The sequence below is a fragment of the Buteo buteo genome, chromosome 19 (genome assembly GCF_964188355.1).
Source record: "Buteo buteo chromosome 19, bButBut1.hap1.1, whole genome shotgun sequence".
NCBI classification, from domain to species: domain Eukaryota; kingdom Metazoa; phylum Chordata; class Aves; order Accipitriformes; family Accipitridae; genus Buteo; species Buteo buteo.
Window position 1 is genome coordinate 11,370,988 of NC_134189.1, and position 18,265 is coordinate 11,389,252.

At 46.4% G+C, this 18,265-nt stretch overlaps 1 protein-coding gene across 5 annotated transcripts in view; it reads left to right on the forward strand.

Moving 5' to 3' along the window:
* Window positions 1-6,144: 6,144 nt before the first annotated feature.
* The window catches only part of DENND5B (DENN domain containing 5B), a 119,199-nt gene continuing 107,078 nt past the window's right edge, over window positions 6,145-18,265 (forward strand). For 3 of the 5 annotated variants that reach the window (XM_075050945.1, XM_075050946.1, XM_075050949.1), the window contains exon 1: window positions 6,145-6,421. In XM_075050945.1, coding sequence (XP_074907046.1) covers window positions 6,310-6,421 — 112 coding nt within the window. In that variant the 5' untranslated portion in view covers window positions 6,145-6,309. The remainder of the gene's footprint in view (window positions 6,422-18,265) is intronic. The other 2 variants (XM_075050947.1, XM_075050948.1) reach the window with 1 other exon arrangement.

Genomic DNA, 18,265 nt, shown 5'->3' on the forward strand with positions numbered 1-18,265 from the left:
GGCGATGTCGTTGGGACGTGTGGTCTGGAAGGGCTCGGCATCGGGGCCGCTGCCTGCGTAGAGGTCCATCTGCCTCCCGGTGCGATGCCATCGAGGCCAGCTTTGGGAACAATAGAGCTTTGTGCCTGGCAGATGTTCGGGCAGAGGAGAAGCAGTATTTGCTTTCTTTTCCTGGGGGCAGTTGAAGCACAGGGAGTGCACTGACCTGATTTCCAAGAGGCTGATGCTTCTGCAAGTCAGGCTACAAGCGATTTGGCCAAGGTCATGCAGCGAGTGAGTGATGCTGTCAGAGATGGATGGAAATCTCTGTGTGGGTGCTTTAGCTTGATGGTCCCAGCACACCACCTCCATTAGTGTGTGACATGCTAGTGATTTATCCAAGCAGCGTACTTTGCTGATTAGGTTTTATCTCTGTAGCGGCTGGAACAGTCTGTGTGTCTCCTACATCCAAAGAGCAGAAGGCGTACCTCACTGAGCAAAATATGGTCTTTGACCTCAGGGTCTTGGCACTGAATCATACAAAAGGTAGTGGTTGCATATGCTCCTTCTCCTGACTTCATGGGAGTGGGGGGAAGGAAAGCCCACCTAATCGGTTGTTTGGCAGGAAGAGGGGCACCTCGCAAGCTCAGTATAAAATCACAGGCAGAAGTGGAGCGAAATGGCAGGAGTCACCACAGATTTTTGCCGTTCTGTGCCACTGAACACGTGGTGAGGAAAGGGCAGGGTGGTAAAGGACATGAACCTCCAGAAACCGGGCATGGCAACTGCAGGGTTTGCCTTGGAGTTTTTCTGAGGCGGTGTTCAAAGTCCGTGTGCCCTATCTGCCCGGGGTGTCATTGCCACTTCACCCCCGGGATGTGAACCCCTGAGAAGGCTGATTCAGGCTGGGGGGAGGTTTGAAACACAGGAGAGGAGGCCAGCCCTGAAGAGGAGCTGCCTCCCCAGCAGAGCGTTGAGCCGCATGCTGTGCAGCCTGGCTTGCAGCACAAAGACCATGCGAATGATGAAAGGCAACGTAGTTCCATCTTTGCCCACGTTTTTAGGAACTGCTTTCTGATGGTGAACTGGATGCACTCACCAAGGAGGCAGACAAGGCTACAGATTTTTTGTGAAGTAAGCAGCAGGAACACAGGGCCAGTCCTGGCAGGGAGGGGGGAAGAAGGTGCAATTAACTATTAAATCATTTCAGTTGCCTTGTGAAACCTCCCCCTCAAGGATCCTCTCTGAAAGCCGATAAGAGCAGAATGTATCTATATGTGTTTGCAATGCAAGGGCGAGGGTATCATGGATGAACGTAAAATGAATAAAATGCAATGAGCTACAACAGGGAATTAGAGATTTTTAAACCTTTAAATTTTAAATTACTGAAGCTTCAGAGATCCTATGGCAGAGATGCAGGAAAAGTAGTCATCTTTTACTTTGTTATCTATAATTCTGCTGTATGAATAATAATTACACAATGTGACAGAGGAAAGCTGTGTGCTTTTATTCAAGCTTAATCTTTATAGATATGAGGCCAGTATAGAAGATGAGCTACTTGCTTTAATGGTATTATAATTTGATTTAATATTAGAATGTGCCTGCAGTATCTGCTTTCTAAGCAACAATGAATTGCGCTGGAGGAAATGTTCTTTGCTTTATGCCTTATGGCTAGTGATCTGGTTTATTTTGTTTTAAACCCTAAGGCAGCCAATACCTTTCCAATGGTTTAAGTAGTCTTCTTGCAGAGAATAAGAATTGCTTTCTTTATGAACCTTGCTATAAAATCTTCTGCTGTTGTTGTTTTTCTTCCCACTTCTGCTATATCCTCTTCTCTGCTTTGTGCCAGAATGACTTCGATTTCAGTCTTACAGTCCATCCTTTTCCCATCCTTATCCCATTTTTTTTCAGCTGACTATTCACACTTAGCTTCTTGTGAAGCAGCACTGTGAACTGCTTGACTGAAAGTCAGCCAAAAGTAGAAAACTTCTTCTGAGTGTTACAGACATTTGTATTGCATCTTAGTGGTTTTCCCTCTCCTCCACCCTACAGGATCTCATGACCCCATAGATATTAGAGCAAAACAGGAGAGGCTTTCAATGGAAAATCAATGTGGCTTGGCAGCTGGTGAAAGATCTTCTACAGGGAACTGGAGGGCTGTGTGAAGGAGCTGAGCAATCCATCACCAGCACCATGATTTCCAATTCATTGAAGAACGCTGAAGAAAATAAAAAGTGAAGCAAGAGCGTCACAGCAAGGAGAAGGGTTCTAACCTTTAACTAGCAGGCTTTTTCCACCTCTCTGAAGCATAGGGCATTGGCTCCTTGCAGAAGTAGGACAAATTGCTTGACGGGCCTGTAGTCTGATCTCTTATGGCAGATCCTAAGGGCGGGGGGGGGGCTGACATGCTTGTTAGCATTTGACCCAGTTTAAACTACCAGGTTCTGCGGAACAAAGGCTTGCTGAGAGGTTAAGGAGAGGGAAAGCTGAACCAACTTGATATTGATAGAAATAGTCACTGCAACTGAAGACACAAGTACCTGAGGAAGAACAACAAATCCACCAAGCCAAAAACCTTCCCTTGCTGTGTTGCACCACTGGCAATCCAGCTGGTGATGGGACAAAGCTGTTGTCACAGGAGAGCAGATCAAAGCAAAAGGTCCCAGGCAGATCTGGTCTATGCCAGTAAGTTTTTCTGTGCTCATCCCGCTCTGAATCCTACCTTATCCCTGTTCCTTGGAGGAACACGTAAGAAGCTCCTAGTGCTCTGATGCTGCTTTGTGCTCTGCTGTGCCAGGGATAAGACTTATCTCCCCGGGATTATTGTTAATATGCTTTGAATAGGGGACATCCAGCCCATCCATGCCCATTGTGGAGCTTTAACATGCTTTCTTGGTGAAAGGAAAAAATACTTGTAATCCCACCCAGTTACCTCCAATCTGAGATGTGCCTCACGGCACAATCCTATCAGTCACTGCCTCTTCCTAGGCTGTACAAATGCTTTTCTGTGGCATTTGGCTGATTAGTGAGTATGCGCAGCAGCTCATGATGCTTTGGGGTCTCATCTTCTTTATCCTCTCACCCTTGCAAGAAGCTCCACAGCCCCTTTGTGGACCTGCCTGTGACCACTGTGAAATTTAAGCAATCGATGTTGCAAGTAGTGCAGAAGCGTTTGGCCTGTCTCTAAAGCAGGGCAGCCCCTCTAGAGAGGCACTGGTGACCAGTGCAGGGTGGGTTTGGATGGTGAAAAGACAACCAAAATGCCTGGATTCTGGAAAAAAGTAGTTCAGAAAATCTCAGTATGGAGAAAAGGCAATTACGCACAGTGAGGGAACACCTTGATGTTTTCCTGTGCTGTACATCATAAGATAGCGTGCATCAGGCAACAGCCTGTGGCAGAGAGAGGTGCCGTTGCACTTTCCTCACACACCTGATGCGGGAAGACTTCACGGCACAACAGAGCATGGGGTGGGCACAAAGTGCTCCTGCGTGCTGCAAGCCAGCGCAACTCAGCCGACTCTGCTCTGCTGTGTAGGCTTGCTCCAGCCCAAGGCAAAGGCCTCTGCCGCCTTTTCCTGGGAGCAGTTGTTTATACCTGGATAGAAGAAGGAAGCAGCTTACACCGGACTTGGTTGTGTTCCTGTGAGAGTGAAAGAAGGCAAGTGAAAAATCAGCTGTAAATGGGTATCCAGTCCACCTCCAGGAGCGGAGGAAAGTATTGCCACTAGGCAGGAAGAAAAGGGTCTTCATGTAACTAAAATCCCGCAGTCGGGCTCTGAAATTTTTTATTATAATTGATGTTGTTGTCCAGTGAGCTAACTTTCAAGCCTACTTGCACTGTTAAAATCTCCTAAAAGTTACTGATTCCTTGGGATAAGAGCCAGGATGGAGGAAGAAAACATGAGTGGAGAAGAGCTACCCAAAGGCAGCATGCAGTGTCTAAAGCCAGACCAGCTTGGAGGGAAAGACTGGAACAACTTAGATGGAGAGGTTTAGATGAGAAAAATCCAGGCCCAGGGACATAACATGACTCATCAGAGCCCAGACACACTTGGCACAGCCAGGTCTGTTGGCACTGCAAAGGAGCTGAGTGGCCTCGTTGGGATGACATTTGTGCCCCAGAAGGTCAGTTGTCTTAGAAGAAGAAATCACTGCCCCCATGAAACTCCAACAAGTGTCTGTGGGAGCTGTAGGTACAGGAGTGGGAGCTCAACCTCACAGCTGTTCCAGGAAGAGTGAGTTTATTAGACTTTATACCTGCAACCTCACGTGTTGTGCTTTATCCCCTTGTTTAATGCTGTATGTATTACTGATTGAGATTGAAGTGTCTGTGCACTGAACTTTATTCAAGCAAAAAATGCTATCCTGTACAGAAGAGAGCTAAACCAAAACAATCTAGAACTGCCTGCTGCCCGAGGGGAAAAAAGGTCAGGACTGTTGTGCTAATTTTGGGGTTAATCTTAGAAGCAGTCCTAACTTGTACATCCTTTAGAGAGGCTTCACCAGCCTCTATCTCAGACTGCCCGGAGCCACCCATGCCATCGGGCCTCCAAAAGAGAAGCCTACAATACAAGAATAAGATGGTACTTCTCCACAGTAAGAGCAATGAGGTCTGAATGAGAGTCAGAGGCTGACTTAACTCTTATCATCTGACCTAGAGCTGAATAAGCAAATGCATACAAGTTAATAAACAAACCAAACCAAACTAAATAAAATAACCTAGCTCTCAGTGCAAAGTCGAGAAAATAACTGGTGTCCTGGCAAATTCCTACGTGGATCTACCAAGGTTCACTTTGCTACAGCGAGTGCTGCAACCACCAGAATCGGTGATTGTGATAGAGAACTCAGCTGCTTCTTTCTTGGATATTGGGAAGTGAGGAAATTGGTTTAGCTCTTGTCTGCTTTCAGTAGAGCACTACAGGAAGCTGAGAAGTAAAAGGGCATAAAACTTATTAATTCAAAGGGAAGAAGAGAGAGAGATGCTCACCTAGGTTGCCTCCAGGTAGGAAGGCGCAGTTGTTACACATACCTCCGTAAAATGACCCATGCTGGATGAAATATCAGGTTCCTTGCAGGCATTTCCTTATCAAAGGCGCCTGTTGAATAAGAACAAATGTAAATCACAGAAGGAAGAAAAATGTGGCTCATGCTGCAGAGAGGTAAGTGAAAGAGGTCATAAGAGTCCACAGAAAGCAAAGGATGAGACTAATTATCACAGACTGCATGGACCAAGACTAGTATACAGATAAACACAAAAGGATGAAAGTGCAGATTGAATTCTGCAGACAACCTCCTTAAAATATACAGATGGCAGAATTATCTGATGTAAGCAGGCATCTCCTCAGTTTGGAGAAGAAAATCTCAGAACTTCAGAAGACTCATCTTTGCCCCTTTAAAAGCAGGTGCCACTCCCGAGCGGGTCTGCCAGTACTTTGGCATCGGGTAATAATAATGGGAGGGTTTTTAGCAACGGGGACTAAATAATACTGACTTCTTCCTGGACGCGGCAGAATGGTTAGTAAATCTTAAATAGACTGGGAACGAAGCAGCGTTTTAGATGTTTGCTTCGAAACGGAGCGCATGTAGCAAAGGAATCGTTCTCCCTCCTGGAGATTAACGTGGTGCCAGTGACAGCACTCGCGGCGCAGGGATGGAGACCCCCCCAAAAGCCACCCGTCAGGCCCTCCCCGGTGGGGCTGCGGTGACGTCGTTTCGATATTCGGGTCTGGAGACGAAAAAGCCGTTTTTCCCCCCGGAGGATTCCCGCAGAAAACACCCAGCGCTGCCCGGTGCTGGGCGGCCCGTTCCGGTGGGGGCCCTTCGGGCGCTCCCTCCTGGCTGCGGAACGGACACATCCCCGGTGGGAGGTGGCACCGGTCCCCTTTTCCACTTAAATAACGGCCACCCCGCCCTACTCACGCCTCGGGGGTGATCGCGGGGGGGATAAGCTTTGGGCACCGATCGCGACAGGGCCGCCTGGCAAAGCGGAGTCCCGGGGACACACACACACACACACACACAATCCCGCACCCCTCACCCCCCAAACCCCGGGGGGAGGCGCCGCCGCGGCCGCCCGGGGTTTAAATGCCCCGCGGGGGCGGGGCCGCCCCGGCCCGCCCCGCCCCGCTCAGCTGACAGCGGGGCCGCCGCTCGGTGCCCGCCCGCGCCCGCCGGAGCCGCTGCTCGGTGCCCGCCCGCCCGCCGCGGCCTGCGCGCCACCGCCGGGGATGGGGGGCGGCGCGCCGTGACCGGCCCGCGGGCGCGCCCCCGCCGCCGCCGCCGCGCAGAGCCGCGCTGCCGCAGGGAGCCGCCGCCGCCGCCGCCGGCGGGATGAGCGGGAGCGGCGCCCCCGGGCCCGGCGCGGCACCCTGCCGCTTCGCCCACTACTTCGTGCTGTGCGGTATCGACGCGGAGAGCGGGCTGGAGCCCGACGAGCTGGCAGGTGAGCGGCGCCGCCGCCGCCGGGGAAACGGGAGCGGGGAGGAGGGGCGCGGAGGCCTCGCCCGCACCCGCGCCGCTGCGGCTCGCCGCGGCCCGGCGGGCGGTTGGGATCCGCTGCTTCAAAATGTCTGCTCCCCCCGAGGAGGGGGCGAAGGGAGGAGGTGGAGGGGGTCGCCGGGCCGGCAGAAGCCGCGGGGAGGGAGCAACTTTGAAGGACGAAGCGTCCGTGTGTCCCCCCCCCCCCCCCGGAGGGCTGGCGGAGCATCCCCCGGAGGGCAGCTCCCGCCTGGGGGGGGGGGGGGCGTTTGTCTGCCGGCAGCCGGGATGCGCCCTCCCCCGCAGGCCGGGGCCCGCCGACCCGCCGTTGGCCCTGGTCCCTAATGGTGGAAGGGGAAAGGCAGCAGCCCCGGCCCGCCCGCGGCGGGTGGGTGCAGCGGCTCGGCCGCGGCCAGCGGGGTGCGAGCGGCGGGAGAGGGGGACGGAGCTGAAGGGAGACGAATGACCGAGCTTTCTGTCGGGGGGGGGGGGTGCGTTTTCTTCCCTCTTTGCCCTGGAAAGGTGTGGGGGGGGAATCTGGGAAGAACTGAATAAATTAATGGAATCGCATCTTTAATTATGCTGCTTTATTCACATCTTGTGTCTATTCAGAAATAGTCTTCCTGCATCCTTCCTTTCCCCTCCACCCCCAAAAATGTTACGGAATTAAAGAACAAAATCATTAGTGTGGGATCTAACGCTTTCTCTGAAATGTTTATTTTTGGAGCGTTCATGACTGGATGTGAGCTGATTATGTTGGGAAAAGGCTAAATGTCACTTTTGTTTATTCAAAAGGAACTGTTGAAGTCAGGTTTTTATGCATTAAAATTAGATCGCCTGCAAGCTTAATAACGGGGCTTAATTGCATGGAAGCTAAACGTTTCCTCACTGCGTAACGAGTTTGAAAGCACTGAAGTGCGTATGTTTGACCGTTGTTCCATGCGTTCGCACTGCAGGCGACTGAGCTGGATGTGACCCAAGTTGAAGGCACCTGTAGGTGTCACGGTGGGCACCTCTGCCTGGTGACGGGGTCCTGGCGAGGTCTCCGCTGCTGCTGCATCAGGAACTACCTCTCCTCGTTGTGCAGGAGAAAGACCTGATCTATATCACTGACCAGTGTACCCTGGCTGAAGTTCATATTTTTGTCACCTGTAAAAGGGTGGATACACACACCTGACATTCCAAGGAGCTTCATCTGAACTCAGGGTACCTAAGGCTTTTCCCTCTGCAGTGAGCACGCGCTGGAGGTGGCCCTAGGATCTCCAAGCTGAAGCATTAGCCACGTGTGCTTTAATCTCTGCTTTTTCACGTGTATTAGTGACCGCAATTATATGTTTTCGGGTTTGCTGCTTTTAGTAGAAAACTCCTGGCTCGTGAGCCATCTCCCAGCTGATGGCGTGCAGGGTTTGATTTGCATAATATGACCTGTTGGGGTTTCAGCTACTTAAACTTTGAGTCATCGCTAACTCTTCTATCTGCAAAAACCTATTTTTAAAGCAGTGTTGGCTGGCAGACTGTGCCTTCCCTGATGAGTACCCACAGACTTTAGAACTTGTCTTCTGCCGATTTCTGCTCCATTTCCCAGTGAGATGTGCAGGTGTGTTCTTGGGGAGCGCTGCTCAAGGACAGGCTGAAGGTGGTGGGTTCGTGCAGGGTAGCGGCTCGGCTACAGGGCTCATCTTTCATGGTCGTTCAGTAGGTTTAGCCAAACTGCTCCAGCAACACTAAGCAGATTTAAAAGCTAAAGAAAGTCTCCCTCTTCATTTTTCAGTAAAAGAAAGACATTTTGGCACAGCTGGGATATGCCCATTTATAAAATACAATGCAACCATGAATGAATTCAGAGAAATTACCACAAGGAGTTGTTTTTAAAACAAGTAGGGCTTTTTTTATTATTATTTATTTTCTCCCTTCCCCCAATAGGAAATAACAAGTAGAAATGTCTTTGTAACTGGTTTAAACTAGGCAAGGTCCAGCAGTATGGCTTGAGCATCCAAAAGTTTTTGGTAATGCTAATTTGGGAGACATTCTTAATACCTAGGAGGGTTGGGATATGTTAGAGGAAGAAGTGGAGTAACAGAAATATGATGGCACTTAATATTGCCACTGAGCAATGTTATATTTTTAGGGACTCGTGACAAGAGCTTTCTGCCATCAGCTGGGAGCACAGCAGTTGGAAATGTTAGGGAGGAACAGGGAGTGCTGTGAGCCACAAATATAATGCAGCCATGGAAAAATTAACTCTGGTTTTAGATGTAGCTGAGAAAACATTTCTGTTAAAGCTTGGGGAGCATTAATGCCGCCATAGGCAGGCAGTAGTGAGATCCCGTCTAGAAACCTGTTACGGGTTTCAAAAAGCGAGCTACTAGGATTGAATTTGTTACCGGAATAGGTGGGGAGAAAGATGCCTGAGGGAACAGAAAGTCTGTTGTATCACAGGAAACCCACAAATGAAGACTATTTCTTTCTAAAAATGCTCTCACAACATTTTGTAGAAAGAAATGACCCTGTTCTTTCAGTATTGAATTATGTAGATGTGATAGCTTTCCGTCTTGCTATCCTTGTGCTTAAAGAGCTTGTTGAGGTAAGTCACGGCGTCAATGAAAAGTTGCTGAGACTTAAGCCGCTGCACAGATCATCCCCAGTTTAGCAAAAAAGTAATCAAGAACCTGCTTATCTCCAAACCTGTGAATCCCTTAGCAGCCAGCATACACCAAGTGCCTTGCTCAGGCCAGGTCTGGCTGGAGCTGCGCTAGGGCTGAGCAGAGGAGGGCAGGAGGAGGACGAGAGGAGCTCTCCTGCGGCCCTGCAGCCTCTCGTGTGAACACCGAAGCAGAAGTTAGAAAATCCTCGAGGGATTCTCAGCTTCCAGATGGGCCTGCTGGTGATCAGCCGGCTCACAGACACCTCACGGGGGTGTGTGGTGTGCTAAGGAGCTGCCGGTGAGTCAGTTCTGGCGTCAGCTGGAGCCCCCTGACCTGCACCCTCCCTTCGCTGGGGACAGCCCCGGACCCAGCCCTGTGTGAAGGCTTTCCTTGCCTGATGGCTTAAGCCCAAAATCTCTTTCCACGCAAACACTCTGCGGTAAAAAAAAAAACCAAAACCAACAAAAAAAACCACACCAAAAACCCCTCATCTACTGCATCAGGCGTGAAGTGAAATGTTTCAGTGATGCTCTTGGAGGCAGGGTGAAGAACTCCCTTTTTAATTCTTATTGTAGGGTTGTTAGGTCTGTTCACAAAATGATATAAAATCAAGGTTTTAAAGTTGTATAAGGTCTTGACATGCTTTTAGGGAAGAGTGACTTGCTTTATAGTTCTTGATCCTGTGGATGCTCAGTGCTTAAAATAAATGTGGTACATGAGAATTTTCCACCATGCAAATGGTTCATTTTGCTTAGATTATTTTTTTTCTTTTGCATTTATGCTATTTTCTGGTACAGATTTTCCTTTTTTTTTTTTTTCTTTTTTAATAGGAAAATGCTCCGCAGCTGCCTTTTGAAATGGATTAATTTCGGTTTTTTTAAGTGAATTAATTTTGAAAAGTAAAAAGCTGTTGTACCTATTGCTCAGCTTGGTAGTGTATCCAGGCATGCAGCAAAGTAGCGTATGGATTATAATGCTGTCAAAACACTTGTGGCACTATCACCAAGCTCTCAGTCAAGGATGGAAGAAAAAAAAAAATCTTTCTAGGGACTTGAGGGAGGAAAGGAAACTATCTACTTAATAGTTGGAGAGGTCAGAAAAGAAAAGCAGGGTATTTGATGTGAAATATCTTGAAAAGCATGAAAATTTCAGTATTGGTTTCTGTGCCCTGTTGAACTCTACTAAAATAGGATGAAGGGAGCTTTTCTCTCATGTTCAGGGCTGATGGAAAATATGTTTCGGTTGACTTTCATCTTCATGCCTATTTCTTTCAGGTAAAGCTATTTTGAGACTATCAGCCTTGGAATTGCATATGCTTAAATGAACTTGTTATAGTAAATATTTAACATTGCCTTAAACAAAAAGACCTAATTGTTCATTAAATTGTTTCTATTCCATATTTTGTTCATACTATATGAGCCTCATAAGTGTATGTGCAAGGCACGAGATTTTTCTGGCTGTAGCAGCTTTTACATTTTGCTTTGAGACCATATTAAATTTTGCAGTATCTTGTTACAGTGTCGCAAACTACAATTTATAAAAATCCAGAATACATATGACTCAACTAAAAAGAACATGGAGTTTCTTTTATTAGGGAAGTAATTTAGTGCTCTGGAGGAAAGCAGAGAGAGGATTAGGGATGGGTGTTTTGTTCCAAAGTGGAAGGGCTGGTCTGTGCTCCATGGAGGATGCTGTTGCCAGAGCAGTTTGGAGGGAGGAGGATGCGGTAAGCCAGCACGGGAACTGGGGCCTGAAGGACCATGTTGGGTGGTGCCTTCTGCATCTCGGAACGTGAATGTTGGTGGAGTTGTGGTAGCCCTCTTGCTGTGTGAAATGAAAAGTTTTATAGGTTTTTTCCACACTTAAACCATAAAATATTACCTCAAGACTATGCTTACTAGTGAGGAGACATTCTAGTTATTGTATCTTGTCTAGCAACATATTTTGCACTGTCTAGTTTTGGCCATTGTGCAAAGATTTGATATCTTGTTGTCCTGGTTCAATGTATACTTTAAAGCTGTAGAGAGCTTCATTACTCTACTTTTAAGATAGATTTTTTTTTTTTTTTCTTTCTTTCTTTATGATCAGCAAAGCTGAGAGTGCTCACTGGTCATGCTCATTGGAAATGTTGAGTGTCTTGGGGAAAATGAACACTACTTCTACCTCATGCTGTTTCCCTACAAATATCCAGATACTGGTTATTAATTTCCTCCCAGTGAAATGTTACTTCAGTTCATAACGTTGAAAACCAAACAGAGCGTGTTGCAGTCTGGCTAACTGTGCTCTTATCTAGTAGGCTCTTATTTTTAGAAAGCTAAAAGACTTTTTCATCCTTGTGTGGGCTTGGCACCTGCGTGCTCACGCCTTGCAGAGCCTCCCCGCAGCCTGCACAGTTCTCCGTCGCACTTCCTTCATGCCAAGTCACCCTGCAGTGCCAGAAAACTTGGTGGCATTACTACAGTGATACAACTTCTCGTGTATATGGCTTTTCTGAAAATAAGTGATTGGGTTTTTTCCTAGTTTACTGGAAAAAGACTGAGAAATTTCCCTTGACCAAGGAATATCTAAACAGTTGCAGTTCCTGTTCGTGACTTACTCAGTTGCCACAAATGAAAAGCGGGCTACGGGAGTTTTGCTTTTAATCTTTAGGTACAGTCCAGTGTTGCACAAAGCATTTTGGGAGGGATTGTGCAGGTTAAGTAACCTGGATGTGGATGAGAGTGGTGCGGGTAGAGGAGAAGATGGCTTATGCTGTACAACTTAACAAAATTTCACCTGCTCCTCAGAAGCAGTTGTAGTAGATTGCTTAGGATTTCTGATCGTTATAGGGCTTGTGAGAGGGATGGGACTCAAGTATTTCTCCTGCCCCCCCTTAAGAAGTGATGCTCAAATGCAGCAATAAATCTTCTGACTTTATGGCTGGAATAAGCAAGTCTCGTGGATGAGAGATTGGATGGAGTAGCTGGCTTATTGAACTAACAGTTGTTTTTTGTGAATTTTCATAATAAACAATGAAACACTGGGTATACATTTAGGAAACCTGTTTGATAAAAATCTAAGCTGGGTTAATATTTTGTTCATGTGAAAACAAATTTTTTTATCTTAGTCTGCATAAGTAAAGTGTTGTGTTTCTAGTTAGAGGGAGTATGGAGATAATCCCTGCTTCCGTGCAACCCTGACTGGATGCTGAAAAAAATAATGTTTCTGCTGTCTTCTATACCTTCAAAGGTGGTGGCATGGATAGTTGCTGTAATGGTTTATTCTTAAACATGTATTTTATTTTTTTTTTTGCTACTGGGGAAAAACAGAATTCAATTGTAACACTACAGAGATTTTTTTTTTTTTTAAATAGATTTCTGAATTATACATTGAAGACTTAGCTCCTGTAGCAGGATTTCTGCAGCCAAAGGAAACAGTGCTTTTTATAAAGAATTGTCAATATTATTGACAAGTTTTATCTCCAGTTAGACTAACCTTTAATAAGGAGTAACTCTCTTGCATACTTGGATAACAGACTATTTGTGGAATTGCTAATGGCTGTGACATATTATTATGCTTTAGTAATAGTGCTTTCATTCTCTATCTTTATATATGCCAGACAGACACTAGATTTAAATGCTTCCCCAACCCTGGTGTGACTATTCTGTTATACATTTGCCTTCATCTAAGTTCTTTGTACCGTATTCCTTTGAAAATAAGGTATTGATTGAGTTGGAAAAACATCATTATTCCTATCAATAGCACTAACTCACTAATGCTAAACCAAAGAGAATTTCTTGTACTTTTTTGCCAGATAAGCTGCTGTTTTAATTTCCACTTAGAAGGACTAAACCCCCTTGCACTCTGGGAGGCTGTTTTGCTGCCAGCGGCTCTTGTGGTAGCACAGGAGAAGAAGGTGTGGCGTGTACATGAGGGGTTTTTTTTAGTAAAAATCCTTGTAACTGGTACGTTAATATTGCAGTAGGTAGCCTTTTTCCTTCGCGTAGTGTAAACCACAGTAGTAATCAAAGTGCTGGCAGGCAGAACGGCTGAGCTGCTGTCCTTTATAAGAACGACCTAAATCCAACGCTAATCTTGTTCCTGCACATCAGCTTGAAGTCACCGCTGGCCCCATCCTGGCGGCTTAGTGGTGCGCTGCCTGGGGAGACCGGGGGTGCCCAGGACCGCAGCCGCCTGCTTCGAGCGAAGAGCGCTGAAGGGCAAACGTCCGCACGTCCTGAAGAGCGTGGCGGTGCCGGATCGGGCCTCGTCGCGGCTGGGTGTTGGTAGGGAGCGTGAGGAGAGACGGTGGTTTTGAGCCCACGGTGAAGGTGAAGGTCCCTGCTGCCAGTGGAGAGGCTCCAGTGTCGACGTCCTCCTCTGCGGTGGTCTTCACGGCGCTGGAGGATGGTGGCATCTGGGGGAAGGCGATACCCCCCCGAAAAGGGGAGAGCAGAAACCGTAAATATGTCAGAACTGCTCAGGGCGGTGCGTGACTGTAGTATTGATTTCTCTGCTCAGCTGTTTGCCCGTGCAGCCTTTCTGCCCTCTCCGGAGCGATGTCCCAGCACCGCAGGAGCTGTGCCCGTGCCCTGACACCCTGCCCACGGCTCTCTTGTGCCGATGCGGAGCTCGCCATAGCCATACCTCCAAAACGAGCTGCTTCAGGAGAGGCTGAGATGCATGCAAGCCAGCAGGACAAGAGTGTCAGGGCACTCTCGCCTGCCTTCTTTCACCAGCTTGTCATGGACTAATCAAGTTGTCCTTAATGCCAGCTCGTCCCTGAAACATGCTGGCAAATGTACAGCCCGCAAAGCCTCTGCGTGGGCTGACGCTGGGTACGTGGCTGGCACGCTGCTCCCTGCTGCAGTTCCTGATCTGTTGCAATGAAGGTTGGAGTCAATGAGAAATGTGAATGAAGGAAAAAAAAAAAAAAAAGAAAAAACCAGCATGTGCACTTTGATCCAGTTAATGGTAGGTGTTTGGCTGGTGCTATTTGAAATCATGCAGGACCGCTTACATATATGGGAAGAAGATTATAAGTAGCTTGTTCAGCCATCTTATCACCTAAATTTTTTTTTTCCCCCATTATCTACCTCTTGACCATAAAATAGCAAAAAACATGTATGGTAGGAAAAGTTACATTGAGGAAAAACAAATTTGGTCAGGAAACAGCAGGCCTTCACTGTGGTATTTTGGTCGCATTAGCCATATTGATAATCTCAAAAGTAATTAGGGAAGAAACAGTGATGGGTCATCGCAATAAAAAGACACATGCTAGGGAGATGACTAATGTGTGACAGACTGCTGAGGTGTCAGATACTGGCATGGCTGGAAGAAGCTTCTGTTACATTACCAGTATGAAAATATAAACAACTCAATTTGTGCTCCTTGCTTGGAGTCAAAGACAGTTAGTTTTACTCAGCTGTCTGATCATTGTATCTTAGCAGAGAGCTTTCTCATTAGGGTGTCCTAGGCTTGATAAAGGTGCCTGGCTGGAAACGTGGAGCCATGCTCCTTCAAGGTGTGAGTTTTATCTTCTTCCTCTTTCCTCCACTTACCAACCCAATCCATGAAAAATAACATCAAAACATCCAAACAAATGCTTAAAGAGTGAAACGGAAAGAGTATTCCCTTGCTAATATATACTCCGTGTAGAGTTGCTTTGAAGGACTTTGCCAGATCTCAGTGACCTGCTTCGAGTGATAGTATAAAAATTAACTCTTAGTAGAATATAATATTGGGGGAAAGGGTCTGGTTTTGGTGGATCTGTAAAGAAAACTTGTTCTCTCACTGGAGAACAACCTTCACGATTTCATACAAAAATGTCAGCAGCTCTTGGTTTGTGTTCAGAGGCCATGTTTAAATATGTCAGTCTTGGAGAGTGAGTGTCATTGTCCCCTGCCTTGGAGCATGAACTTGGCTTTGCTTTACAGTAATAGTATTCATCAAATTGCAATAATAATTCTGGGACCTAGTAGCAATTGTTTTTAAAAAACAAGCTTTATATCAAATGGAGTCAAATTGTGCTTTGAGCTGTGTGAGTGGTAGGTTGCACAGCATGAAAGCTAGAAGAATCCTCTCTCCACCCCCTTCTTGGTATTCTCTTGTCATGTTAAAGACTAACATGTGGAAGGGTAAGGGGGCTTAATCTGAAACACCATTCTGTGTAAACAATGACAGGATTAAAAAAAAAAAAAAAGCAAAGCTCAACTGTCATGGGTGTGCAGTGGCTGCTGCTTTTCATGGATGACTGAAATTATTTGTATAAATTTGCATTTTCCCCTTAGCATCTATATAAACCTATGCTCATTTCCATGCATAGCTATCTTCACGTACAAACTGACTGGTGTGCAGTGGCATGCGATGTAATACAGTGTTACCTGTGCTAGCACTAACTATAGTTACAAGGAAAAAGCAAGTGTCAGCGTGGATGCTCCTTACACGGGGCTGCCCAGGTGTAAGAGGTGCTTCGAGTCTCTTCTGATGGAAAGACAAGAGGGCTGAGCTCTTTGTAATGAAACGATGAAACCAAGCGCTCACTTAACGGGTAATTTCTCAATGAAATATTGATCAAATGGGCCAAGCAGTCTCCTTTGGACTGACTGAGTTCGGGATGCAGCTGGAACCTGCTGGGAGAGGATCCTGCTTTCAGGGTCCAAATAGGTATTGCGTACACTGACTTTAGATGTCTGACAGGTTCTAGAGCCCAGGTTCTTGCTGGCCTGGAGACTGTCTGGAGGGTGCAAACCCCTGATTTAGGAGCCACTTCTCCTGCTTTTTCTGCAGGTTGCTGCTGAGATGAATCCAGTCAGATAGTGCAAATACCTTCTGCTGTCTCCCGTGAGATGCTCAGGAAAGAGAATCAAGTTTTATTTTTTTTTAATTCAAGCTATGAAGTATTTGAGCAAAGAATGCAATATACAATTGAGTAAATATTTGGCTTTTCATTGTTGAGGCAGGGGAGGATTTGCTGATTAGTTAGTTATTCACACAATACTATTTTCCATCAGTATTCCCACTTGGTATTCTTGTTTGGTTTATGCTGTGCAATGCACTGGCATGAATTTGAAATTAAGAATTTTTATGCTTAAAAACAAGACAACAGCTCTGTTAACACAGACTTTCTCTTGGCTGTGATACTGGCTGGGGTGGGAGAGATGAAGGGATGTTGCACAGTTTCTAGAATGGGGCTTTTTGTAATGTAGATGTTGTGCTTTCTCGCTTTATTCTTCTGGTATAACAACTTGAAAATACACAGCATCAACTATTTGGGGCAGAATTCTCCTATTTTATTAAAAAAAAAAAAAATCCAAACAAAACACCAAAACCACCCAACCCATAAAATTTTGTGTAATCATATGAAGATGAAATGGCTGGTCTTGACTCACAATGCTTCAAAGCTGCCAGGTGCTTTGTAAAATGACTGATGGTGGATGTATGCTCTGTCACAGAGCTTTGAAGGGTGTATTCTGCTATACATTTGGCCTTGTAAACACTTGAAGAACGTCAAGGCCAGGAAGAATGGCACTACCATGCCTCTAATGCACCTCTTTTTGGGTTGTCAACCTTTGTCTCTAATGACTGTTGTTATGAATCTATTAAGGGAGAATATTTATCTCTGGAAATCAGGATAGCAGCCATTCAGCACAGATGAATTAGGTGTTCAGCCTTTTCCCCAAGATGATACTATTCAAGATAGGTCTGTCTTACTAGCATTTGCAAATATGTTGACTCTTTCTGGCTTTAGCAAGTGTGATAGCAGATGTTGTTTGACTCTCTTAATTCAAGCAGGGATGTGTAGTCTAGTGTTTCTATCTCAAACTGAGGAATGATTAAGAGCTAAAGAATCCCGGTGTAAGGAATGCTATTAAGTAATCATTTTTTCCTGTATAAATATGAACATCTGCATAGGGTGAGGCAGCTGCAGCAGTGGTCTGCTGTCATATTTAGCAAAAGGGGGAATGGTGATGGGAGATGTTAACTTTCACAATAGCAGTTCTGGTTAATAACTTACTGTCGTTTCTATGCCCATGTCTTTGTTTTCTTTCTCCTTGGAGCCGCCCACAGGGTAGTGAGTTGGGAGGGGAAAGAAAGAGCCTTGTTGAAAATTGCTCAGTCTAACACACTGTTAAAAAAAAACCCTCTAGCTTAATGGGGGCTGAACTTCCCATGAAAACTCTGCCTTAATGAGCTCAGACCCCTCAGCCCTGCTTTGTCCCTGTCAGCAGGTGAGAAAGAGCCGAGGTCCCTGGCGCGGGTGCCCTGGCTGTGACCCAGGGGCTCGGGGCCCTGATTAGTTCAGCTCTTGTGCTTTCGGCAGGAATAAGAATGAGAAAACATCTTGTCTTGGGGCCTGGATGTATTCATGCTCCTTGCCAGCAGGTCTGTGCTACCGCTGGAAGAGGCATTTGTCCAGGACCTGGGGAGAGAAGGCACAGGTTTAGGTCTGTCCCGGAGCTGAGAATGAATTGCTCAGAGCAACTATCGGAGTGGAGTGTCCAAGATATGTCATATTTGATAGTGGTGAAGAACTGAAAACTATTTGCAGTTCAAAATCTGTCTTGGGTTTCAGTTAGTGGTTAATATTTTGTCAGCACTTCATGGCTATGACTTCTGACTGTGTCCCAGCATTGCTCGTGGTGCACTGAATGGCTCAAAAGGGAAGCTGATGCTAAGCGGGAGACCATCTGTGTTGTTAATAGTGTAGTGTTGTCACACTCAAAACTCAGCTTGTGTGATTGATAATATGATCACACTAGACCCGTTTCCTTTTTTTTTTTTTAAGTCAAACCCCCCCCCCCCCCCCAAACAGTCTGTATCCTTATCTACCAATTTCTGAGCCCGTAGGTCAATTTAATTTTGTCAGAGGTGAAATTGAAAAGATACGGGATTTTTTTTGGTGAAGTCCCTGCAGCTAGAGCAGAGATCCTAATTAACCTTCCAATAATACAAAGGCTGCAGGAAAAGCAACAGCACTCGATAAAGCAAGAGAGGCCCCTCCACGTGGGTATCCTGGCAGACTAATTGGCAGCTGCATAGCTGGGATCTGAGCAGAGTGTGCATTGCCTCCTGCCCATCTGATGGGAAGGAAAATAAAGGGTAACTTGTGGTATTGAGGGGGAAAGAGGGAAGATCACAGCTAACAGGCTTGTGTGAGCAAAAGGAGCTACAGATGAGAGGAC